Source organism: Magallana gigas, chromosome 4, assembly GCF_963853765.1.
Source record: "Magallana gigas chromosome 4, xbMagGiga1.1, whole genome shotgun sequence".
NCBI classification, from domain to species: domain Eukaryota; kingdom Metazoa; phylum Mollusca; class Bivalvia; order Ostreida; family Ostreidae; genus Magallana; species Magallana gigas.
This window is the reverse complement of record NC_088856.1, coordinates 36,457,320-36,481,674: the sequence shown is the minus strand read 5'-3', so window position 1 is coordinate 36,481,674 and position 24,355 is coordinate 36,457,320. Positions and strand designations below refer to the sequence as shown.

Below are 24,355 nucleotides of genomic sequence, written 5' to 3'. Positions count from 1 at the left end.
AGGGACAAATACTAAAATGTCGTTGTGTTTTTAGTATGAGAAATTCAGAATGCGTTTCTTTGATAGAACGCTTACTTTTTGGATAATCTTTAGTTCTTTATCTACATTGTGTGAGTACAAATTTTATATCATTTGATAGTTTAATTTCATCTCAGACTAGTGAATTTAAGTAAATAAGTAAAAAATTATTGAAAATAGTTAAAACACAAAATTATAATATACATGTTACAAACCAACAGGAAGCTTTAATATGATGTTCACGTAGTAATATTATTGTCTGATGATAATATCCCCCCTACCCCCTCCCCAGGTCAGTCCATTCTGGAAATATCGGATCCCCCAGCGCCGGGAGACAAAACCATTTACATCGAAGAAAACACTGCGCCAGGAAATGAAATCTTTATGATGACTGTTAACTATGATAATGGTGGGACACTCGTATATGCTATCATACCGACCGGAGTTTCCGAGTATATCGAATTAGTAGATAATGGGAATCAGGCTACATTGAAGTTGAAAAAGGCTTTAGACTTTGAAGTGACGAAACAAATTTTGTTTAGCGTTCGGTAAGTGTATTTTTATCAAAGAACTATATATGATATGAGTTGAATTTTGCCCCCATAATTCGCCATTTTTAAAGTGTTTCGGGAATATTAAAATGTTATGTTATTGTTTTAGAGGAGTTGATATAAAATATATTTTTCACCTATTTATTTGATTTATTTGCACTCACTTGCAGTATATGACGTCAGAAGTGACGCTATTTCTATATTTCATTCAAAATCAGTCAAAAGTAGACATTTTTCTTACCTTTAAACGAATGGGAAATATAGAGCGCATGCTTGAACATGGAAAAACATTTTGTCAGTTATTAGTCTTGGCTAGTTACATCTCTGATTAAAATATGTTGTTTGTTCAAGCTTGCGCTCTATGTTTTTTGAAAGAAAAACTGCTAGAAAACAAGCTGTTTTATGCTAAAACTGCAAAAATGGCGGGAAAAGACTGTCTTCATGATACCATATTTCTAAATTGTGGGCACTTGAATCAAAATGAACATAATGTATTAACATCACATATATATCTGTACAAAGAAAACAAAGATTTACAGTAAAATGATGATGTTCATTTTAGGGGGCCATTTTATGCCCTTATCATATATAGTCCTTTATTACTTTATACATGTATGTCGTGTTTTCAAGACAATATATCCGTTTAATATAAAATATAATGATTTTATTTATATATTTATCTATTTATTTATTTATTTGATCTATTTTGAATAGTGTGTCTGATGATCAAGGCTCCACACCCGATACCGCGGAGTTCGTACTGAATATTCTACCCATGAACGAACACCCACCCACGTTTTCACCTTCTCTTCTCTTTCAAAGAATCGACGAAAACACTCCAAATGGTACAAGTAACTACAAAAACAAAGAAACGATAATTTAAAAAAAAATAGATATTAAAAAATTATACAGACAATGTTGCAGAAAACTCTTTGTATATTGAAAACTTGCTTTAAAATTTCCAAAAACATCTTCGGTCTTCATTATTCAATTAATGGAGGAATACAATCTTATTCCGCTTTTGTTTTTTAATCTTGCAGATGCATTAGTAGCAACGCTAACTTGTAATGATCCGGATGTTGGTAGCTCCGGATGTTTTAATTTGCGAATAACTTCCGGTGATGACGGTATACAAAACAAGTTTAAGTTGGTTGGCAACCAGCAGATCAGGACAACGAACACACCGCTAGATTACGAGACCAAAATGTTGTACAATCTTATTATTGAGGCGACTGATGCGCCACCTACCGGTTCCGTTAGAACAGGAACGATGACTCTCGTTGTCGCCGTGGATCCTGTGAATGAGTTCACGCCATCTATTGTTGGACAACCGCTTGGCAGAAGAGTAAATAAATGCACATTTCAAATGAATAAATTCTTTTATATCTGAAAACAGACAAAAAGAACCCTGGTCTTTAATAAGCCGTTTCTTTGATAAAAACTTCAATGTCAGATTATTTTTCAAAGTGACATATACGTAATGGATGACTGATCATGAGAAACGGTTCCAAATAAACTTTTAAATTTTGTTGTAAAACGACTGTAATTTTGAGTCAAATCAAATATCGACTTTTAACTCACAATTTTATTAATTATCATTTGAAAAGCAAATTGGCAATTAATTTAGATTCAATTTTAATTCTTAATATAAAATATTCCAACAGATTGACGAGAATGTCCCGCCCGGTACAGAAGTCCTCGATGTTGACGTCACAGACAATGATGAAGGAGATCACGGGAAGGTCTCGTTTGAAATCACGGGTATGTGGAGAGAGAGAGAGAGAGAGAGAGAGAGAGAGAGAGAGAGAGAGAGAGAGAAAGAGAGATGTACGTGAATATTTTATAAAATATATCTAATACACTTCGATCTAAATTTTTATTTGCTATCAAACCTTTGTTCTCAAGGTAAAAGTCCTTTTAAAGGTTTTACGATAAGAAATCTAAAACCGCAATGTCAAGAAATAAAATCAAACTGTATACTATCCAAACAACCTCAATTTCTTGCATCTATCTTAGATTTTGTTTTCGTTTTACAAAATCCCAGCCGGAAATACGGGAGATGTATTCATGATAATGGAAGATTCTGGACAAATCTTCACGAAAGGTTTCTTAGACTATGAGGCCACGCCCTCCTATTCTCTGACGATCAGAGTGACGGACGGGGGTGGAGCATCCAGCACTGCCGTAGCTACCATTACCATGGGGAATGTAGATGACAACCCTCCCGAATGCTCAGAACCCCATTTACAAAAATCCATAGCTGAAAACACTACTGGCGGAAGCAAGGTAAATGCGCATGCCGAAGACATCTATTTTACAAAAAAAAACATGATAAATTGATTTCTGTCGGCGAGAAAAAGATCCTTAAAGTTTGTTTATCAAATAGTTTTTATACAAGTCATGTGTTATACCTTTTTTTCTATTGGTACAATAAAAAATTGTGAATTTGTTAATAATCATAATTATCAGTATTATTATAATATCCTGTATTTATAATGTAGTTTGCATTGATTATATTTTGTTTTCATGCTCTCAGATTCCTTATAATCATAAAGTATTTTATCACAGATTGCCGCTATTGATTGTTCAGACAAAGATGGGTCAAGCTTTCCATTAAGTTACAGTATTTCCCCGCAAGGTTATTTCGTCATAACCGGAAGTGGAGATTTACAGGTTAACGGAGGTACGCAAAATGTAACGCACTTACTTAAAAAAAAATAAAGGTTGCATTGCCTGGTACTTAAGAACAAAAACACAATTCTACGTTTTATTACCTGTGATGATTTCAAAATAAAGACATCCAGGATAGAGATTCACGAACACTATTGACGAATATTAAGAGGTCACGTGCATGCAAAGTCATTGACCTAGTTATTTAAAAAAATATATAAACACTCACTACAATTATAGTTGATTGACAATTTGGTACATTGTTGGTTGAATGTTCATATGAGTGGAATTTTTGCATCCCTGAGCATAGTGTACACAATTTGCTGGAGGCCATATTGGTTTGACATAATAATGTTGTTTTTGGGGCACAGGTTTGGACTACGATTCAGGAACCTACTCCCACAGCCTGACCGTAGAGGTTAGAGACTCGGTACACACAGCAACGGTAAACGTCTTAATACTTCTGACGCCCATTAACGACAATGGACCCAATTTTCTGGCACTCAGCGTTGACGTCAGAGAGGACACGCTAATTGGAGCAGAGATCGCCACAGTATCTGTCATTGACAGTGATGCCTACCCAGATAATGTCCACCAATTTTCAATCGTATCAGGTAATTCAGACATTATAACACCTTGACCCAATTACTTGCTCTGGTTTAGCAGGTATAGATCTCTGGTACACGATTTTGACCTTATAACCTGATCTGGTTAGCAATGCATTTTTATACGTGTAAGTTATGATAGATGTAACCAATATCAAGCATTTGTGTCACTTTTACATGATTATGTTCAAGCAGGATACTCAGGTAGGACCAATTACTTTACACCTGTTTATATATAATACATGTATATACAAATGGACCGGGCATGCATGTATGTATCACTATTTATTAGTTTGACCGGTCATAAGCAAATGAGGTTAGCATGTCTGTTTAATACGGTCTTGTCGATCAAAGAAAACGTAACAAGTTTGATTGTTGCCTTTCTTGCTGCCATCGAACATTATTAACATAACTCTAGCTCTCAACTCCCTTTCGGTTAATATACCAGCTACTGTTGTTACATGTATTTGTCTATGAAATGTATCAACATTGTCTTAATGATGCCAACCATTAACCATTTAAAGGTTCTTGAATGCTTGCAGGGTTTCTTACATGTACAGTTCCATCAGGGTTTTGAGTCAATTTGAAGCTAAAGAAGGCTAGATGATTTTGGCCATTTTTAGACTCTCATTGAGACGAAGAGAGCGTATAAAGATACAAAATAATGTTCATTAATTTTTTAAGTTAATTTTTGGTTTATTTTCCTACCCTAAATTGTTATTTAATATCTAAAGGTAGATATGATAGGTAATATGTTGACTATGCAACCTCCTTAATTCGTCTTCACTGTTAGGCTAGAAACATTGGCGGTTTTTTCCTCAGAATTTTGTCCATTGTTGTATGTATATCTGACAAATTAAATAAGTTTATTTGTAGATATTTTGTTAAATTATAATATATGTTATCTTGCTGAAAATTGTATTAATTTATCGGATTTATTGTGACTATTTAGATATCATATAGTGTTTAAAGTAAGCTTACAACTGATTTCTTTATTTTAATATTATTGGACAGTAGTTTTACTTGATCTTTGAAAATTATTTAATTCTGAAAAATAAAAAAAGAAAACACGTACATGTGTATCTACAGATGTTTTTTTTTCAATTCTACTGTATATTTTAAAACATTTTTTATAACGAAAAAATTACACCCAAGTTTTGTATTCCTGATGGCTCTATTTCAAACAGGCTGTAATCACTGTACATGCATATCAAAACTAATATCCGAAACCAATAAATACCATTATTGCCTACGCTCCACAAAACTTTTGAATGTCAGGCCTAGGCGTGAGGCGAATATCCATGTTCTCAAACCTAGACGTTGAGCTAACTGTATTTAGAGTGTCTTAACTTTTCTTAAGATATTCCCCAGTCATGACCTTTAAGTTTCTTATAACAAAATATCCATGCCATTATAATTTTTTATGCAGTGGAAAACGGACTACCTGATGACTTTTTGATTGACAGTTCCAGTGGTAAAATATACCTTGCACATAAACTTGACTACGAGAGCACGACCTTCTACAGGATCAATATATCTGTAGACGATGGTGGAGTTTACCAGGTAGGTTAATAATTGTGGTGCATTTAGATTATATAGCTACTGTAGATTCCTAACTTAACGCGAGGAATTAATATTCACGTAAAATCGCGAGAAGCAAGCCTAGCGGATTTTAAAATCTCATTTTTTTTTTATTTCAGACGGATTCGAACTATTTAAAATTAGAACAAAAATCGATTTTATATTCTTGCGATTTGATACTTCATCGCGAAATTAAGTACTCACGTAAAATAAGGAATTTACAGTATATAGCGAAATTGAATTTTTTCTCCTCTTTTTTTTATCATTGAGAATGTGAATTTTCCTAAAAATATATTATGTAAATGCTATATTGGTACATCATCTCAAAAGCAAGCATTAATGTTCGGTTCACTCTGCTGACCAAAAACCCCTTGGCATGCGAAGATGATGTTATTGTGCAAGTTGGTATAAATTATTGGCTGTGAAGCATATTACTATAATATCTATCATGGTATTATTTTCTGTATCATTAGGGATTAGCACTGAATTAAAGCAATAAAGCATTATTTAAAAACTAAACATTCAAAATTTCTTTCTGAAATCTGGAGCAATGCAACGTTTATCATCTTATTTGACAAATTTATCCATAATTTGCATCTTAAATATTAAATATTATGTATAAAAATAATTTACTTTGCGAACAATGGTACATTAAACTTACCACAGAGATGTACAGTGTACTATGTAATGTAATGATACATTTGTTATTTCAAACTGCGTTGGGTAAAAGACGACAGGGAGCGTGAATGTATATGTACAGAACGTCAATGATAACTGGCCAGTGTGTCAGAAATCTGTGCTGACAGCCTCAGTCTCGGAACTAGCAGGTACTGCTCACGGATTTTATTTACCATGTACAATATTAATTTTGTTGGATAATGCTTTTATACGGCGGATTTTTTTCCAACAATATTTATGACCGTTTGTTTATTTGATGTTGGTACAGTAAAAAAAGTCAATAAAAAAATCAACATCAAAATAATTCAAAATAATTTATTCTAAATTCAAATGAAACTACTGTTTAACACTTTGTATTGTAATAAAATTGGTTTTCTTCATAAGCTTTGGCTATCAATTTGAAAACCAGTTGCATAAATCATTTTATGATGATACGAATGTAACGAAATTTGATATTTATGATTAGTTTCCCGTGAAAAATTTATGCACCATTAGATTGATTTTCATACAGATACTGGTTTCGTTGTCATCCCAAATTTGGGTTGTTCAGATCGGGATCGAGATGCCCTCTCTTATTCTTTCAATCAACAGCCAAGTGACAATAGATTCACAGTGTCTCCTTTTGGAGAGCTTAAAGTTAATGGTAATGTAGTTTAACTTTAAGTTATAAACTTTAATATAGTTGAATATGTAAATATGATACAGTATAATTAAAACGACGATTAAAACTAACTAAAACTTAAATATGAAGACATCAAACAAACCAAAAAATTACCAAAATGAAAAAAGTCAATGTATTTTCAAATGATTTTTAATTGCTGATATTATAAATTTTGGAATGTTGAGCTTTGTGTTTATTATATTTTGTATAAATACATGTAGAATTAATAAAGAAACTTACTCATATCATAACAATTTATTCCATAATAGGTGTACTGAATTATGAAGAAACGCCATTTTACAGTATAGAAATCTCGATTAACGATGGAAAATTCACAACAGTCATGTCGATAGCAGTCGAAATTATTAATCAAAACGAATGGCCACCCACTTTCCTTAAATCAGGTAAAGGACCGCTTTATACATGTATTATTACTAGTTTCACACATATACAAAAGATTGATCTACATTTTGGTAAAGTTTAAGGCGGGTGTAAGGCCATCTTGTACACATGTGAACCAAACTGTAAAAATATTTTCAGCTGATTTGTCTATGCCCAAAATTTATGAATCTGCTGTCAAAGGATACAAAAGCAAAACCTATGAGATTTTACGATTTGTTCTCTATGCACATCCTTAAAGAAGCACAGTACAATGTGTATTTTAATCACTTTGAACAAAGCAATTGCAAACATAAAACTGAATACTGATTTAGAAAATCTCCAAGTATGAGAGGTTGTCATTGGTGTCCACTCTACAACCTACAACATTTAGGAGAAAAATGTTGAATCTTGCACATTTATCTCGTAGCATTGTCTCAAAAATGTCGGCTCGACATCTTTTTTAGAACAAAAAAAATTACAACGCATAATACTTAAAACCCTGTGTCTATTGAAGCACTTTGAAGTTATAATTCCATAGAAATTAAATAAATATATGTCAGTTCAAAACAATATGTGTGGAATGTACCAGACCAAATTTTTTTTTTTTAAGTTTTGAATAATAAGAAAATATACATATATTATTCTGTGATTATATAACTTCAATGTACTTCATTAGACACATAAGAATCTATCGTGTCAACTGTTAGTTTCTGAGACCCGTTTTAAGAATAAGGAACCATACTTTAAGACGGATCTAGAGCTGCTGTTATAACCTAAATGGGCAAGCTTCAACCTTTTCATCAACAAATGGTTTTAGAGTGGACACAAATGACATCTCAATTTTTTTCCCAGATTTTGTAATGTTTAATTAAATTTGCAGCTGCCCAGGTCTAAGGGAATAAAATCTTTTGAGAACGGTTTTGGTCAGTTTTTTTTTGCAGAAACAAACCAGTTCTAGAAATGTTTACATGTTTCGTCATCAAACAAGATGGCCGTACATCCCCTTAAGATCGTAATAAAAAGAGAAATTACAACTTCTTATTATAAAACATCGACGGCATGAAACAACTTTAATTTACTACATTAAGCATCTAAACTTAACTACCAAACTTCATTCATAAAAATCAAAACTTAAAAACAACAGCATATATAAGTCAAACCACTTTTTAGTTATATAAAATGGGCGTAAATCAGTTACTTTTAATGAGTATTCATCAGTTACTTACCTTTCCCTCTTACCCAGCCGTTCAAGTATCGATACCAGAAAACCAATTACCAAGAACTCCTGTAGTAACCGTTTCTGCAATAGACCGAGACAATGACCGACTCACATACAACTTTAGAACCACGTACAGGAACTTTGTTTTGGATTCCAACAGCGGCGAAATTTTCCTTACCAGTCCTTTAGACAGAGAAATGGAAGATGTTTACGAACTTCACGTTTTGGCCTCTGATGGAGGTAGGCAGTCTACTGCTACAGTGATGGTTGAAGTTATAGATGTGAATGAGCCTCCTCAGTTTACTAAATCAAATTACAGGTAAGTTATTAAGAAGATCTTGTGGTCATCATAGCCATAATTAGACTACTGTTCTCTTTAAGAAGACTAATAGCTCTTTATAAAAATATGGAATAATAGCCTTATCTTAAAAGGTTAGTTAGTTCTGATAGTTAATTTGTTGACAATCCAGCCTCATTGAACTATTTTATATGAATATTATAATTGAAAAAAAGTAAATACCCCCCCCCCCCAAAAAAAAAGTATACTAACACACACTTGACAGTATTAATATATGTTTGATAATGCACATCACTGAACATGCAATTAGAGTTTTAACATTTTTCAATTCATCTTCCTTTCTTAACAAAGCAAGCAACGTATTGTTTTTATTGATATTTTGCGTGGAACGCAGATTTATCAGATTATAATGATACATATATGCTAAAAGTTTTAAGAGAGCTTGATGGTATTGAACGATTTTAGACTATACTGATCTCCTTGGAAAAAACCCTGAAAAACTGTTCATAAAGACATAAGAACGTATTCAGATTTAAAAGCTTAAATATGTGTACTTTTTCTTGACCAAATTATAGTCTGTACAATTAACTATAAAAATCATATCTGAAAATGTAAATTAGATATGATTGGTAATCTGTTGACCACCCAGTCTCCTTACATATTGCACCGTTATTAATGGTTCTACCTTCAGGTTTTCTGTAAACGAGAACACAGCGTCAGGTCAGACTATTGAGTCTGTAACAGCCGATGATAAAGACACGACCGGGGACAACATGAAGCTAAGTTACAGCATAGTATCGGGCAACGGAGAGTCCTTCTTCCAAATTAACCCAAACACTGGAAAACTCATCGTCGATTCTCCACCAGATTACGAGGTTGCAACAGAAGTTCTTTTGGTGATCAGAGCGACTGATAAAGGGACTCCACAGCAGTCTGAAGTATGCTCTGTAAGGATTGAAATAAAGGATATCAATGACAATCAACCAATGTTTTCTTCGAGCACAATTCAGATATGGATACCAGAAGACGTGGCAGTTGGCAAATCAGTGACACAAATATTCGCTTCAGACAAAGATTCTGCGCTCAACGGCAACAACAAACTAAGCTATAGTTCTGATTCAAATGTCCCCTTTGAAATTGACCCAAACAGCGGAGTTGTGACGGTTACAAATGATTTGGACAGAGAAACTACTGAAAGGTACCTCTAAAAATTTGCTTTTCTATACTGAGGAAAGTTCGCCTTTTTCTTCAAATATAGCCGTATCTAAATGTTGATATTATACATTTCTTTTCAGATATGAAATGATAGTCATTGCTACTGACAAAGGGAATCCGCAGTTAAGTGGGACTCTTACAGTCGATGTGCTCGTCACAGATGTTAATGACAACCCACCATCCGTCATTGGAACTTACGACACAACAATACCAGAGGACTTTGCAATTGGTATTACGATTTTCTCAATAAAGGTTCAAGATCCAGACAATAACAGCAACTTCAACTTTAGCATTCTAACTGGAAATATTGATTCTAGCTTCACTCTAGACCCTACAGACGGATATCTAATATTGTCATCTAAGCTTGACCGGGAGCTCGTCGAAAGGTACGAGATCGTCATACAGGTAGCTGACGTAGGCGATCCATCGTTTTCCACGTCTGTGACCACTACTATAAATATAGATGACGTGAACGATGTTAAACCTGCGTTCAAATCGTCTTCGTACGATTTTTCCGTGAAAGAACATACAATGTTAGCGACAACAGTTGGAAAAGTGGAGGCAACCGATGGTGATGAAGGAGAAAACTCCAAGTTGTTTTATAGTATAGCGACTCTATGGACAGGAGGGGACGGGATGTTTGCTATAAACCAATCGTCTGGAGAAATATATACGATAAAAGATTTAGATCGCGAGATCGAGGCACAATATTTATTGTGGATTCGAGTTCAAGATGGCGGATCTCCACCATTTTCCACTGAGATCAACGTAAACATTACTGTGGAAGACATAAATGACCAGAAGCCAGTATTTGAAAAACAAGCATATAAAGCATCAATACTAGAAAACGTGGCGAAAGGAAGCAAGATTCTGACAGCAAAAGCTTTGGATTTAGATGAGGGTTTAAATGGTGAGGTGATCTATGAGATAGATTTCACCACACAGGAGGGTATATTGGCGGAACAGTTCTTTGGTGTAAGGTCGGAATCTGGAGATATCATTCTAAAAAGACAAGTTGACCGAGAGGTATACCAGGAACTTACGTTTCCTATGATTGCAAGGGACAGTGGGGCTCCACCAAGGTCGTCGAAAGTTAACGTGACTATCGAAATCATAGATGTTAACGATAACAGGCCTCAATTCTTGCCCCAGTTCTATAATTCAGAGGCTTCGATGACTGATTATTGTGACGCAGTTATCACCACAGTAATAGCTGTTGACAGAGATTCTGAAGCAAATGCCGTTATTAGTTATCGACTTAACCCAACAGAGACTGATTCTCTGTTCCAGGTGGATAATTTTGGTAAATATACAATTAAGTGACTCTAACACATTCTAATGTTTATTTAAAAAAGCCCAAAATTGAATAACCCATATATCTGAGCCAAAAACATTTGTATAAAAGTAATGCTTCTTGATCCGCTGTTATGACTTTCACAATATAAAAACAATTTCAATTAAAAACTATGTTGGAAAGTTGTACACTTTTCCCGAATTTGTCTATTTTCAAAGATGAATTTTTCGAAACAAATAAAAAGATTTTAGATTTTTTGTATGCTGATACCCCCAAAAATGAAAATCATCAGTAACCCAAACCAAACAAATAGACCCAATGCGTCATAAAAAAGGGAACCAGTTGGTTTCGTCTACCGATTATTTGGATGTATTCCAACCGCATATTATTCATCAATTATAAGCACAAACTCCAAAAGATTTGTGAAACATTAACACACTCTTGTTAATTTGCAAACATTTTCAAAAGCTAAGATACATGTACTTTATTTTTTTTTTTTTTACATCAAATGCCAAAATCGTTGAACAAGTTCCGCAACACTGGGGCAAATCTTTATAATCACATGTTACCCAGTTACGTAAAAATTGTTTTGTAAACATACTTTGCACATCAAATTTCGCACAGAAATATCGCTTACGCGTTGATAACCATTAACTTATGTTTTTACTTTTTGCAGGAGATGTTAAATCTGGAAACCAACTGACAGAATCTAAATACGTTCTCCAAATCGAATCATTTGATGGAGGAGAACCTCCACTTACTTCTCTAAAAGATGCTTTAGTAAGGATTGATACATTTGAGTCAGAAATGGTAGTTATCACGTTTTACCTGCAGTTGACGTTGGTCACGTATTTGGCAATGGAAAATGAGTTTATCGACCATTTGCAAGAGGTATTCAGAGAAGATTTTCCTACTTCATATGTTCGACGCTGGTGCATTACGGACAAAATACAGTAAATACTTTAATCCTGTTTACATGGACTTAGATAATAGATATTTTTGGTCTTAAGTATTCATACTGAAAAAGCGAGCAAATACCGCGAGACGATTTATATAAATATTATGTAATAATTTCGCAATACACTTGCAGAAAAAAACCTTATAGCTGCTTATTTTTTAATTTTAAAGTATGTATTATCGAGCGTTTAGATTATTTGTATCGATATATATCATTAATGTAACCAACATTAATGATATATATTTTGTTATTTGTTATGAAGTTTACGAAAATATTTATGCTTTTAATAAACCCGATAAAAAAATTAAATAAAATATATGGATGCGTTTCTACCATATTAACCTTTTGTGTTTAAGGTACCTCACTACACCTTGAAATAGTTTCTCAAATAAGCATGATGGCATAATGGATAAGAAGTATATATGTCAAATACGCGAAAAAATGTGCAATTTTTGATAAAAAAATGATATTTTCAAAAATTTCATTCAGTAAACATGAAGCCAGGCGGATTGAACTCATGACCTGCGGTTGACAAGCCTTTATACTTTAACCACTGAGCTATGACGATATACATCTGAATCGATTGATACAAACAGTTTAACAAAACACTTAACTCGCCATCTTGTGACGTAGGGTCTTAAAAAAGTATAAGTCTCGGTGTAGCGTACCTTGAGAAAAAAACCCCCTAAATGTTTATCAATTTAATGCTACTTCATAGCTTAATTTCATGGATTGTAAAGTATCATACTGAAGCATGATCTCGTTGTTTAGAGAGGATATACTATCTTAAATATTTTTACTTTTAACGAAAGGGTGAACAATCTGTCTGGTTGCAACTAAAATACTGAACAGGTTAAGGTTTATTATCCAAAGCTATGAACAAAAGGTGCTTTTTTCCATCATTGTTTTATTGACATTACGGGGCATTATTTATTAGATAACAATATCAAGCAAATTATAGTATTTTTTTTTGGTTTTTTTTTTGGTCTTGAAAAATACGTAAAGAAACCGTCTAAATATAGATTAAATCCTTTGAACAATGAATTATGTTTCAGAAATGATACTAAACCGATCCATAAAGTAAACTTTTACTGTAGCATCCCACCTTCAGAATCCACAGGAAACTAAGCTGTAGTTTGTTTGTTTTGTTTGTTTGTTTGTTTGTTTTGTTTTTTACATATTTTATAGGTCAGTTATTGTACATGTATATGCTGTAAGAAATGACATCACAAATGACGTCAAAAATTTGCAGTTGGAGAAGACGTTTTTAAAGAATGGAGACCTTATAGAAAGATTGCAACTGAACCTCAACGAAATTCCAACTGTTTCAGTCGAAGGTAAATCTTAAACATAATCAAATTGATTGATTCTATTTTTAATTGATTTTTCAAATAATGGAGGGATTAGGATTGGAACGATATATGCTGCTAGTGGATTATTTTGATCTATAATACACATAAGGACGCTGTGGTTTGGTCAATTATATAATTTATCTAAATGGTTTGAGAAGGTAGCTGAGTGAACTGGCCTCGAAGTAATCCTTTTTTGGTGACTTTATAGTACAACTTCATTCTAAAGTAAATATCTTTAGAAACGTAAAAAGAGCAGTATTAAGATGACAGCAATGTGTAGGTGTAGCAGCAATTTAATTGCGTATCCATCGGATAAAAATACTTGTACATATTTAATTTACCTTTTCCAATTCCTTTTCCTTTACCTATCAGTTACATGTTATTTATCTCTTATTTGATACAACAATCATTCAAATGTCAGAAAAACAAATCCAGATCAACAGTAGTTTGTGAAAAGATACGCAGTTGAATTACTTTTAATTTATTACAATGTTTCTATTTGACCTCATTCCGGTCCAGGAAAGACATGGGACAGATTCCAGGTAGAAAAAGTAGTACCGTTAGGAGAAACGCTCCTTTACTCGCCACCCGATCCCGTTACACAAGCGGAGGAAAAAAATGACTTGGGACTTATTTTGGGACTGACCTTTGGTCTTCTGGCATTCCTCATCATTTCCGTTCTCATTGTTTACCTGGCATGGAGACGAAAATGGTGTAAAAATAGGTGGGTTTGGTAACAGTGTTTGGACCTCATAACAACCGTTATCTACTTGTTAAAATTTGTTCTAGACATAACTACAAATCGAAATATGCTAAAATGATATATGTACACATTTTGTTAAATGTTGTGGGAAATAAAGATAAATGATTACACCTTTTGTTTGAAAAATTATTCTTATGTTATTCTTGATTTGTTAATTTATAAAAAAAAAAACCATTGTGCAAATATTGGTGCGAATAAAAAGCTAATTGTACGTCATATCACAACAAATGTCATACGAATTTTTAATAGCATTGCATAAATGTTGTAAAAACTATGTACATATCGTTATCTATGTATCTATTTAATTTTTTAAAGCGTTACTATAATCTACAATCTTACTTTTTAAATCACTGCAATCAATTATTAATACGACATGCTCAAAATATGATTTATTTAATAGTTTACAGAAATTAATTTGTCAAATTCCTATAATTCTGGACCACCGGAATATCTTGATTTTTTGTATCCGTTTTCTTACATTGTTTTTCGTTTTTTTCTTTTTCAGAGATTTTAACTTTTTTAATTCCTCTAAAAATCCTCGCGTACAGATAATAGAAATCAAGAGTTTGAGCGATAAATCACCAGATGATAGCGACGAGATGACCGGAAGTAAGATCAAAGGAACGAAGGTGACGTCAATATTAGCCGTTTTCCCGCTAAAGCACACTGGTACGTGTTTTCATGTTTTTTTTTAGCTTTACTACTTCAATTTTCTGATAGACCATTTGGTTCATGAGCTGCTGAATGTCAATTTGATTCAAAGTTCATCAGATCTGGGCTGGCTGGTGAAATACAAGGTGTAAAATCGTAAAGTTTTGTAACCGCAAAACTGTTAAATTAATGTTACACATGTAATTCTTTTTTTATATTCAAGAGGCTTTAACAGACTTAAGCTAGCGTTTACATTTAAGTGGAACAATTTTTGAATAAGAGAACAACGTAATTACCCGGTATGACATATTGATTTGTCTAAATAATGAGCATAGTATTAGACAAAGTATATGTATAAATGAAATATATTTTTGCCTGAAAAAAAAATTTTTACTTAAGAATTACCTAAACCCGAGAGGGACACAAATGAACCATTACTGAATATTCCGAGGTCTCAAGCGCCCGTCTTTATGAAGACTTCACCCAATTTATCCATTCAAAGACCGGACACCCCAGTCTTTGGGAAGACTTCGCCTGACTATTCAGGCATCTCATCGAGGCAGGAATTCAAGAGCGTCACTTTAAGCCCATCGTTATTTGGGAATCCAATGTCCAATACTTCAACGCCCGCACCAACAAAACCTGTTTCATTTAACCCAAACAGAGGCATTGATTTTGGTATGTATTAGTCAGAAATATCTTACCGATGTGTCAAATTTGATATAATATAATTAATAAAAATATAATTTCAAACATTTTATTGTTCAAAGTGCCAGAATGCTAGTTTAAATACAAAATTATCCGTATATAAATTGATTAAATAATGAAATGTCGATCCACTTTTGAATTATTAAATACATTTAACTAATCAAATGTTTTTGACAGATTCGATTTTATCATACAATATATATACACTATAATGATGTAGATGATATTGTTACTGTAACATTAAAACTTAACTCCCTGTAATTCCAATCAGCAATAGCTTAAATTCTATTAAGTAAAGCTTTTAATCTTTAAGAATTTATCTAAGTTAACATTTTCGTTTATTTGGCGCGGATCATTTGAACAGACAATGGAAAAGTCGGTTATTTTCTAATCAAGTTGTATCATATTTATTCAAGTAATTTAGTTAGGGCACGGTAACCATTTTTACCCCCCCCCCCCCATCTTAACTTTATCACTAAAATTTTACTCAACATCATCAAACTATTTCTTTAAAAATTCAACATATTTCTATCCTAAGTGACTGGTTGGATTTATGAAGAAGACCCTGAAACAAAGACCAGAAAGTGGCTTCGAACCCCTGACAGCGATTCTCGATAAAACTCAAAAGGAATAACAAGAGAAACCCTTTGAAATATGACATATATTATCAATAATCGACAATTCATTATCTTAATGAACACATTCAAATTTAAACAAAAGTGAAATGTATCTTACATTATTAAATTAAATTGTGTTGGCATATCATGATAGTTAATGTACATTTTATGTTATTTGTAATGAATTGATGTTTCTGTTTAATAAATTATGACAAATATGTAACAAGAAATCATTTATTCTTTCAAAACAAATTATATAAAATTGCATATAAAAATATAACACAACGTAGTGAATCTTTCTGAGTTTCAATGTGCAAAACAAAATTAAATGTTCTTTTGCAATATATCAGAATAACATGTACGTCAAAATAGAAACCAATATACACAGCAAACCCCAAACGAGATGTTAACACACGTGCTCAATTAGGTTCCGTTTGTCCTTGTCTATGATTGACGATGCCCACAAACATGCAATATATGAATATTAACATGCAACTGAAAATAGAGCATAATGTAGAAGGGGAAAATTCTGAAGTGTATCCCCCAATGCACTTTAACTATTGTTGACGAATGTTTCCTTATTCCAAAAACAATTGTATTTGAATTTTTTAAGTTGTTAAAAAAAACAAAAAAACAAAAAAAAACCAAAAAAAACAAACAAACAAAACAAACTAAAAAACAAACAAAAAAAGCTTTGGTTCTATTTACGGTTGGTAGATTTCAAAATACCTAAATTATTTGAAAGCATACAACTTCCAGATTTAACAGAATTGTTGTGATTCAATGTTTCTTTAGTCTCTTCAAGCTCATTCAGTATATAAAATTGTATTTTCTAATAATCAGACGTCACTGATTAATTTTCAAGTGAAACTAAAACAAAACCATATAACATCAACAAATTTGCAAACACATTATCTTTAAAAATCTTCAACAACAACGTAGCATATGCAACAACAAAAACAAAATGACTTGTATTTGGAACTGAATCATTGAAATACATATATATATATATATATATATATATATATATATATATATATATATATATATATATATATATATATATATATATATATATAATGTTTTCCAACTTAAAAGCTAAAATACTTGGATTTTATCTTTACAAAAAAATATTTATGGCCTTATCATCCTTAAAATTTTTAGGCAGATCTGGTGGTTAACTTGTTGACCACCCAACTTTTTAAAGAATGGCAAACAGATATAGTCGCACCTTTGGTTAATAAAATACAAAATGAGAGGTATCTTTGTATTACAATAAAAACTTGAATATACTTTTCACCAAACTGACATAAGTCTATTTGAAAGACGTCTTCTTTTATTTAAGAGTCAGTGCTTTTCATGCCTTAATGTAGTATGACTTAATAAACAAAGGACTTGATGTTTACCTCAGTTTCTTAAGTACATAAAACTGTTTTACAAAAATATATTTCATTTGAAAAAGAAAATGAATCATCCATACAAAGAGGAAATGAAGCGACTCTTTTAGTAAGATTGCATAGATTATATTCAGGTTCAAAAATTCTGTATTTGATTAAAAACAAATTTAGTATACTTTATCGAAAATTCACAGAGATTTGGAGAACAGGCAGCCTATGCAAACCCTCTCCAAATAAATTATTTTTTGACAACATTACTATCTTAAGAAGAAGACTTCTGTACAAAGATATAAGATAATAGTAAACTTTTAAACTAAAAATATTGATAAGAGTATATATTATATTTAAAAACTACGCCGATTTTTTGCAGTGTTTACATGCGGGACGCTAACAATGTAATAAGATACCTAAATATTATTAACCAATCAGAAATCATAGAAACATCAAATGCATAGGGGCTCACCAAGGGTTACACACTACATGAGGTATCATACGGGGAAAAACAGAAAATGGGTAAAATAATGATTCATTCGTTTACATAAAAACAGTTATTTAAATAACTTTCATATACTATATGGCTTATTGCTTTGAATTGCACTATTTTTTTTCATCAAAGTTTGAGATAGATCTGATAGGAAATTGGTTTAGCATCCAGCTCCCGTAAACTTTTTGGTAAAATTTTAGATAAATTCAAACATTATTGCATAAAAAGTGCATACGACAGAGTTAATTACAATAACGCGAATGCGTTATTTTCTTTTTCATAGTTATTGTCAGCAATTCAAAAATCCGTAAGAGGTGCTTTTCGAGATTTAACGCGGATAATTTAATATTGTGTTGCCTTGTACAACTAGCAAAGATATGAAATTCCGAGTGCCTAAAATTATTATTACCTATAATAACTAATGTAAGATATCTTAAAATCCGCGAGAAGTACTTTTCAAAATTTTACGAGGATAATAATCCCGCAGATATAATTAAGATTAAGTTTTTTAGGCGGCGAGGTTTTCATCGAAACATGGAAGAGTATTTTGGTGGGGGTGCAGATCCGATGTTGGTATTGTAGACAGGGGGAGGTACTCCGTATTGGTTGGGGAGCTGTCCGTACTGAAAGGATGAACCCTGACCTATACCATCGTTTACCGTATTGGGCGGATAAGCGTGTTGCTGAGAAAGAGTTGCGTTTTGAACTGGAGCTACAAAAAGGAAAAACATATGTAATGAATATGTATGTGCAATCTTTAAGAATCCGTATTAGTCCTGGCTTCTTGATCATGTAGCATTTTCAGACTGAAGTCCAAATTTTAACAATTCATAAAATTATAATAAAAGTTATCTAAATTCCGCTTTGAACTAATTTTGTAGCTATGAACGCCCTTGATAAACTATTAATTTCTCTAAATTCAAACAACAAGACAGTGTACAAATTTTGAACACGTTTACAATAATAATACTTTCGGAAAATTTAAAATACATGAACAACTCATCAAAGAGACACTGTGGTAACTAATTTTGCGTGTGTTTGGTTAAAAGGGTTACTTTGCGTAAAACAAAATAATGTTTATCGAATTACAATTTTTAATAATAAATATGTTTTATTAATAGGGTGATATGGTACAAATTTACGTAACTTGAATGTGCAAGTTTTTCATTAAATCCACGAAAATTGATACCCACGAATGTCGTTGAAATCCCAGAACTCTTACCTGTGTTGTTACTAGAAACCAAACCCGGTATATTGATTACATGAGTACGCCCGAAGTGGCCGCTTAAAAGGCCGCTAAAAAGTGATTTCCGAGGACCAGAGGTTACTGTAATGGGCGGATAAGCGTGTTGTTGAGAAAGAGTTGCGTTTTGAACTGGAGCTACAAAAAGGAAAAATATATGTAATGAATATGTATGTGCAATCTTTAAAAATCCGTATTAGTCCTGGCTTCTTGATCATCTAGCATTTTCAGACTGAAGTCCAAATTTTAACAATTCATAAAATTATAATAAATGTTATCTAAATTCCGCTTTGAACTAATTTTGTAGCTATGAACGCCCTTGATAAACTATTAATTTCTCTAAATTCAAAACAACAAGACAGTGTACAAATTTCGAACACGTTTACAATAATAACACTTTCGGAAAATTTAAAATACATGTACAACTCATTAAACAGACACCGTGGTAACTAATTTTGCGTGTGTTTGGTTATAGGGTTACTTTGCGTAAAACAAATGTTTATCGAATTACAATTTTTAATAATCAATATGTTTTATTGATAGGGTTATATGGTACAAATTTACATAACTTGAATGTGTAAGTTTTTCACCAAATCCACGAAAATTGATACCCACGAATATCGTTGAAATCACAGTACTCTTACCTGTGTTGTTGCTAGAAACCAAACCCGGTATATTGACTACACGAGTACGCCCGAGGTGGCGGCTAAAAGGTGATTTCCCAGGGCATACATTCTTGCATACAAGATAGAAAATAATGGCAGCTACAATCCCAGAAAATATTATCATCCCTACTACGATTCCAGCCCAGGCACCGCCGCTTCTACAAGTGAAAACAGCAATTATTGTTGAGTGATGGACAATAATTGGTTTTTTTTATTACTAGGGCTTGGTGGTCAGAAATTACCTATCAGATCTATCTTTAAAATTTTGCAGCTGATATTTTAGCTATCATATTAAAACTATCTTGAAGTGTAAAACATTTAAATAGTTTAGTATTAGACTAATTTCTTATACAGCCTACACAACAGGCATAATGTATTTCTCTCTATAAAGTTATCTACATCTCCTACCTAAATTCACATTCAAGAAGATAATATATTTGTTATTGAAAGAAATATATATATATATATATATATATATATATATATATATATATATATATATATATATATATATATATATTTATATATATATATGTATATCAAATTGTAAACGGATGAATGGTAAACGAGATATGCAAACCCTCACTCAACCCTCACTCAATGGATGCAATCAAAAAACATTGTTAAAAAAGTACTTTGACTTACAAACTAGTATCCGAAGAATAGTAAGAGCAGTAGTAGTAGCTATAGTAGTAACTGTAATAGCAAGCATCTGACGCCTTCGACACACCTGTCCGAATAAAAAAAACACAGCACATGAATAAATGTAACATCATTTTTCAATAAACCACCTGTGGATCCACTGGGTTTTGGGGTGGAGTTTAAGGTAGGGTAAAGAAGCCGATGTATCATGATTTTGTTAGCCATTTGAATTTAATGAATATGAATTTTAAGGGAGTGGTGGGTGGGTGGATCCGGAGCCCTCGCCCAATGGCCTTCTACATAAGAAGATCCGCGCATGTTTACTTTTTTAAATCAAATTATATATTTGATATCCGATATAATCTTAATCTGGCAAAAATAAGCGTATAAACAGTAATAGATTGAAAAGTGAAAGTCTTTCTTGAAAGATTCATTTTAATGTAAGAATTCAATAAGTAAACCTTGTTTTTTTCTTAGCGGACGTGAGAACAGAATGCGTTATTCTCTATGCTAAATTCATATCTCTCGAATTTTGCAAGTCATTTAAAAACTAATTTATATCACAAAAATAAATTATCATGTATTATTGCATACATGTACGTTATAAACGATTATATTAACCATACATGTACGTTATAAACGTTTTTATAAACCATACATGTACGTTATAAACGTTTTTATAAACCATACATGTACGTTATAAACGTTTTTATAAACCATACATGTACGTTATAAACGTTTTTATAAACCATACATGTACGTTATAAAGGTTTTTATAAACCATACATGTACGTTATAAAGGTTTTTATAAACCATACATGTACGTTATAATCGTTTATATAAACATGTAGGTGTCACTTTTCATTCAGATCAGCTGTTCAATTTCGAATCCGCGCAGGCCTGCGATGAGTCGACAAAAAAGTACGCAAAGAGAAGTAACCCCGTTATTATTACATTACATACAATCGTAAATTACTTATCTTGGCTTTAAATTTATTTGAATGTGTTTCTTTTCAATGAGACCAAGACACGATATCTAAAAATTTATATGTATAAAATGGTTGACTTGGGCCTTTTCATTGTTTAGTCAAATCCTTTCAATTATTTTTATATTTAAGGATAAGCTTGTACAAACAATATACACAAGTCAGAATTCGTTGTTATCCAAACAAAACTAGCGCTCGAGTTTTGTTTTTGTTCACAAAAAAAATATTGTAAAGAAATTACCATAAATTAAACAAACTGATTTGGGACTTAGAAGAAAAACTGGTTTAATGTTTATTGAATAACATATCTAATTCAATTTCTTTATTGAGAAAGACATACGTATAATTATGTTTTACTCTCTCTCTCTCTCTCTCTCTCTCTCTCTCTCTCTCTCTCTCTCTCTCTGAGATTAGATTATATGAATTAAATGTTGAGAGATTTGTATACTTGTTTGAATATTAGTATACTTGATCATCATTTCGAATACACATATTAAAACCGGACATGTTAATTGAAATCAATCTACAGGCAATTGTATTTTAATATTATTATTATTGAGTAACGCCTGCAAAATCTCGATTGCGAAATGGATTAAAAACAAGATTTATTTCATTTTTTCGGTTTTGTGTTAAAAAAATCAATCCATGATGATTAAAATATGAAATCAAATCCCTGAAAAAACAAGGGACTAGTTCGATAGAAAGAAAAGGCGAATTATTTTGAAATTATTTTGAAATCACTTGTAAAAATATTATACATACTACAAATGTGTACTTACACAAGATTAGGAAAAATAATCTCGCCAATGAATATTCCAACATGATTTTTTGATTAAGAAAATAAAAAACTTTTCTAGATCAAGCCTTATGTCAAACGTTTCCTTAATATCAATTGTAGCCTCGTTTAATGATGAATACTTATACATGTAAGGGTCAGTTTTTGGGGTCTTTAAATACTGGCGAAATCAATATATGAACTTTTGCTGTCCATTGAGATTTCTACAACGTACTTCAGGTCTTTGTTTGCACTTCAAGCAAACATGCACCAATGAACCCGTGACGTAGAAAACATAGATTTTTAATTTACCTTCGGTGCTTAAGATAGAACTGACCTATTATATTCGATTTTTTTAAATTTGGAAATGCCGATATTGTTGCCTAGTATATGATTGAAAGATTATGATTTTTAAAAGAATTCTTAACTTTGGACTATTTCATAAATACACATTTTCCAGTGTCTTTGTCTGAGAATTCAAGTTCGTAATCATGTATATTCCAATTTTCATCAAAAACCATTTTAATGTTTAACTGTACAATTGCTGAAAATTATGTAAATATTCTAAGAAATAGAAAATCGTTCTTTGAGTATTATCTAGTGATTAAATACAACCGGGAAAGTTCGCATCTATCAAAAAGTACTTTGGGCTTTATTAGATTTAATCACTCCAGACAGTATTTTATAACCTTATGATACTTAAATAATGATTCTTTATTCGTTAATTATTTTCCGCTTTAAAGTAGAGAGAGAGAGAGAGAGAGAGAGAGAGAGAGAGAGAGAGAGATAGAGAGAGAGAGAGAGAGAGAGATGAATAAATCACTCTTCTTTATGATTGTCGATGATTGTACACATTCCATGGTGTTAATATTTTTAAGGGTAAGACCTCATACATTCGTATACATGCAGTGTAGTATAAGAACAACTTTTGTATTAATAAATACCACTTTCAAAAGAAAAAACCCAGACACAAGTGATAAAAGCATTCTGACTATTTCACTAGCTTAATCGATACATTTTTACCTAGTAAAAAATTTAAACATTTGCATATTAATAAAATCTAACTGTATTTATTTTATTGTCATAAAATTGTTTTTAGTTTATAAATATGGTGGGAAAGGGTGATTTTAGAACCATTTTAATAAGACCTTGGACTTTCGGTTGGACGTAACTATCTATCTGTTGCGTCAAAACAAGTTAAATTGAAGCTGGTTTTAGGCGAAATGTGCACCGATTGCGTAGTCTCAGCTCAAAAGCCAGAAAAATCTTGTTGATTTCAAAGAGTCATGGCTGAGTGGCCAGCAGTGAAATAGACAGGCCTGCGTTACTAGCTGTTTGATACAACTACCCAAAGTCCAAGCTCTTGATAAAATTGTTCTAATTCAATTCACCAACGAAGAGGAGGGATAGGATAGAGAAAAAACAAATAAATAAATATAAAGCAGGGTGTAAGGGAAAAGGGGTAAAAAATAATGTAAATATCTTAGATTTTTGGCCTTTGAAACTGTTTTACCAACATTTATTGTATTCTTCATTTTTTGAATTTTTCATAATGGGTTGGATTTGTGAATTGACAGTTTTTATTGAACACCTGACGTACTAATCATTTTGATAGGCAAAATACATGTCATTTACCTAATTACTTAAATAATTGTTGTATGTACACAGAACATGGACAAAAGTACCCGGTAATCAACAATGTTAAAAGTGATAAATTTAAGAATTTATCTAACAGAAAATACGACAGCGAGGAAAAGAGGCACTGATTACAAGTATAGGAGTTTTAAAACAACACGAGGTCAAAGAGAATTGACTGTTGAATAATTCCAAATCAGAGCATTTCTTTTAAATATGGATTAAAGAAAACATAAAATTGAAATGCTTTTATTCGATATTTTTTCTAGCTATGTAACAAGAGTTTGGAAGCACACAGTGCCTGGTGC

General features: G+C 32.2%; 3 protein-coding genes across 3 annotated transcripts; 2 read left to right on the top strand and 1 right to left on the bottom strand.

Annotated features, from left to right (window-relative positions):
- The first annotated feature begins 349 nt into the window (after window positions 1-349).
- On the top strand, window positions 350-5,506 carry LOC117683050 (protocadherin alpha-2-like). Its single transcript, XM_034451845.2, has 8 exons — window positions 350-566; window positions 1,284-1,414; window positions 1,610-1,914; window positions 2,234-2,330; window positions 2,614-2,855; window positions 3,138-3,252; window positions 3,611-3,853; window positions 5,274-5,506. Exons 1-8 carry the CDS (start codon window positions 403-405, stop codon window positions 5,414-5,416), a joined length of 1,440 nt encoding a protein of 479 aa, XP_034307736.2. The 5' UTR covers window positions 350-402; the 3' UTR covers window positions 5,417-5,506.
- Window positions 5,507-6,153: 647 nt separating this feature from the next.
- Window positions 6,154-16,430, top strand: LOC117682855 (protocadherin-like wing polarity protein stan). Its single transcript, XM_066082302.1, has 12 exons — window positions 6,154-6,252; window positions 6,615-6,746; window positions 7,034-7,168; window positions 8,389-8,683; window positions 9,354-9,860; window positions 9,958-11,180; window positions 11,848-12,124; window positions 13,318-13,466; window positions 14,001-14,205; window positions 14,750-14,913; window positions 15,295-15,573; window positions 16,142-16,430. The coding sequence occupies exons 3-12, from the start codon at window positions 7,108-7,110 to the stop codon at window positions 16,219-16,221; spliced, it is 3,240 nt and encodes a 1,079-aa protein (XP_065938374.1). The 5' UTR covers window positions 6,154-6,252; window positions 6,615-6,746; window positions 7,034-7,107; the 3' UTR covers window positions 16,222-16,430.
- An 879-nt stretch (window positions 16,431-17,309) lies between these two features.
- On the bottom strand, window positions 17,310-22,614 carry LOC117682862 (uncharacterized). The gene is made up of 5 exons (XM_066080718.1): window positions 22,417-22,614; window positions 20,655-20,739; window positions 19,989-20,167; window positions 19,324-19,482; window positions 17,310-18,813 (listed from the first exon to the last, which is right to left on the bottom strand). Exons 1-5 carry the CDS (start codon window positions 22,457-22,459, stop codon window positions 18,626-18,628), a joined length of 654 nt encoding a protein of 217 aa, XP_065936790.1. The 5' UTR covers window positions 22,460-22,614; the 3' UTR covers window positions 17,310-18,625.
- Between the last annotated feature and the right edge of the window lie 1,741 nt (window positions 22,615-24,355).

Excerpts from the sequence above, each read along its gene's own strand:
- LOC117683050 (XM_034451845.2), top strand. The coding sequence starts at position 403 with ATGATGACTGTTAACTATGATAATGGTGGGACACTCGTATATGCTATC. Across the intron at positions 1,415-1,609 it reads CGACGAAAACACTCCAAATG|ATGCATTAGTAGCAACGCTA; the intron begins GTACAAGTAACT and ends TTAATCTTGCAG. Across the intron at positions 1,915-2,233 it reads GACAACCGCTTGGCAGAAGA|ATTGACGAGAATGTCCCGCC; the intron begins GTAAATAAATGC and ends ATATTCCAACAG.
- LOC117682855 (XM_066082302.1), top strand. The coding sequence starts at position 7,108 with ATGTCGATAGCAGTCGAAATTATTAATCAAAACGAATGGCCACCCACT. Across the intron at positions 14,206-14,749 it reads CGAAAATGGTGTAAAAATAG|AGATTTTAACTTTTTTAATT; the intron begins GTGGGTTTGGTA and ends TTTCTTTTTCAG. Across the intron at positions 14,914-15,294 it reads TTTCCCGCTAAAGCACACTG|AATTACCTAAACCCGAGAGG; the intron begins GTACGTGTTTTC and ends TTTTTACTTAAG.
- LOC117682862 (XM_066080718.1), bottom strand. The coding sequence starts at position 22,459 with ATGTTGGAATATTCATTGGCGAGATTATTTTTCCTAATCTTGT. Across the intron at positions 20,168-20,654 it reads TATTCTTCGGATACTAGTTT|AAGCGGCGGTGCCTGGGCTG; the intron begins GTAAGTCAAAGT and ends TTTCACTTGTAG. Across the intron at positions 18,814-19,323 it reads GGTTTCTAGTAACAACACAG|CTCCAGTTCAAAACGCAACT; the intron begins GTAAGAGTTCTG and ends TCCTTTTTGTAG.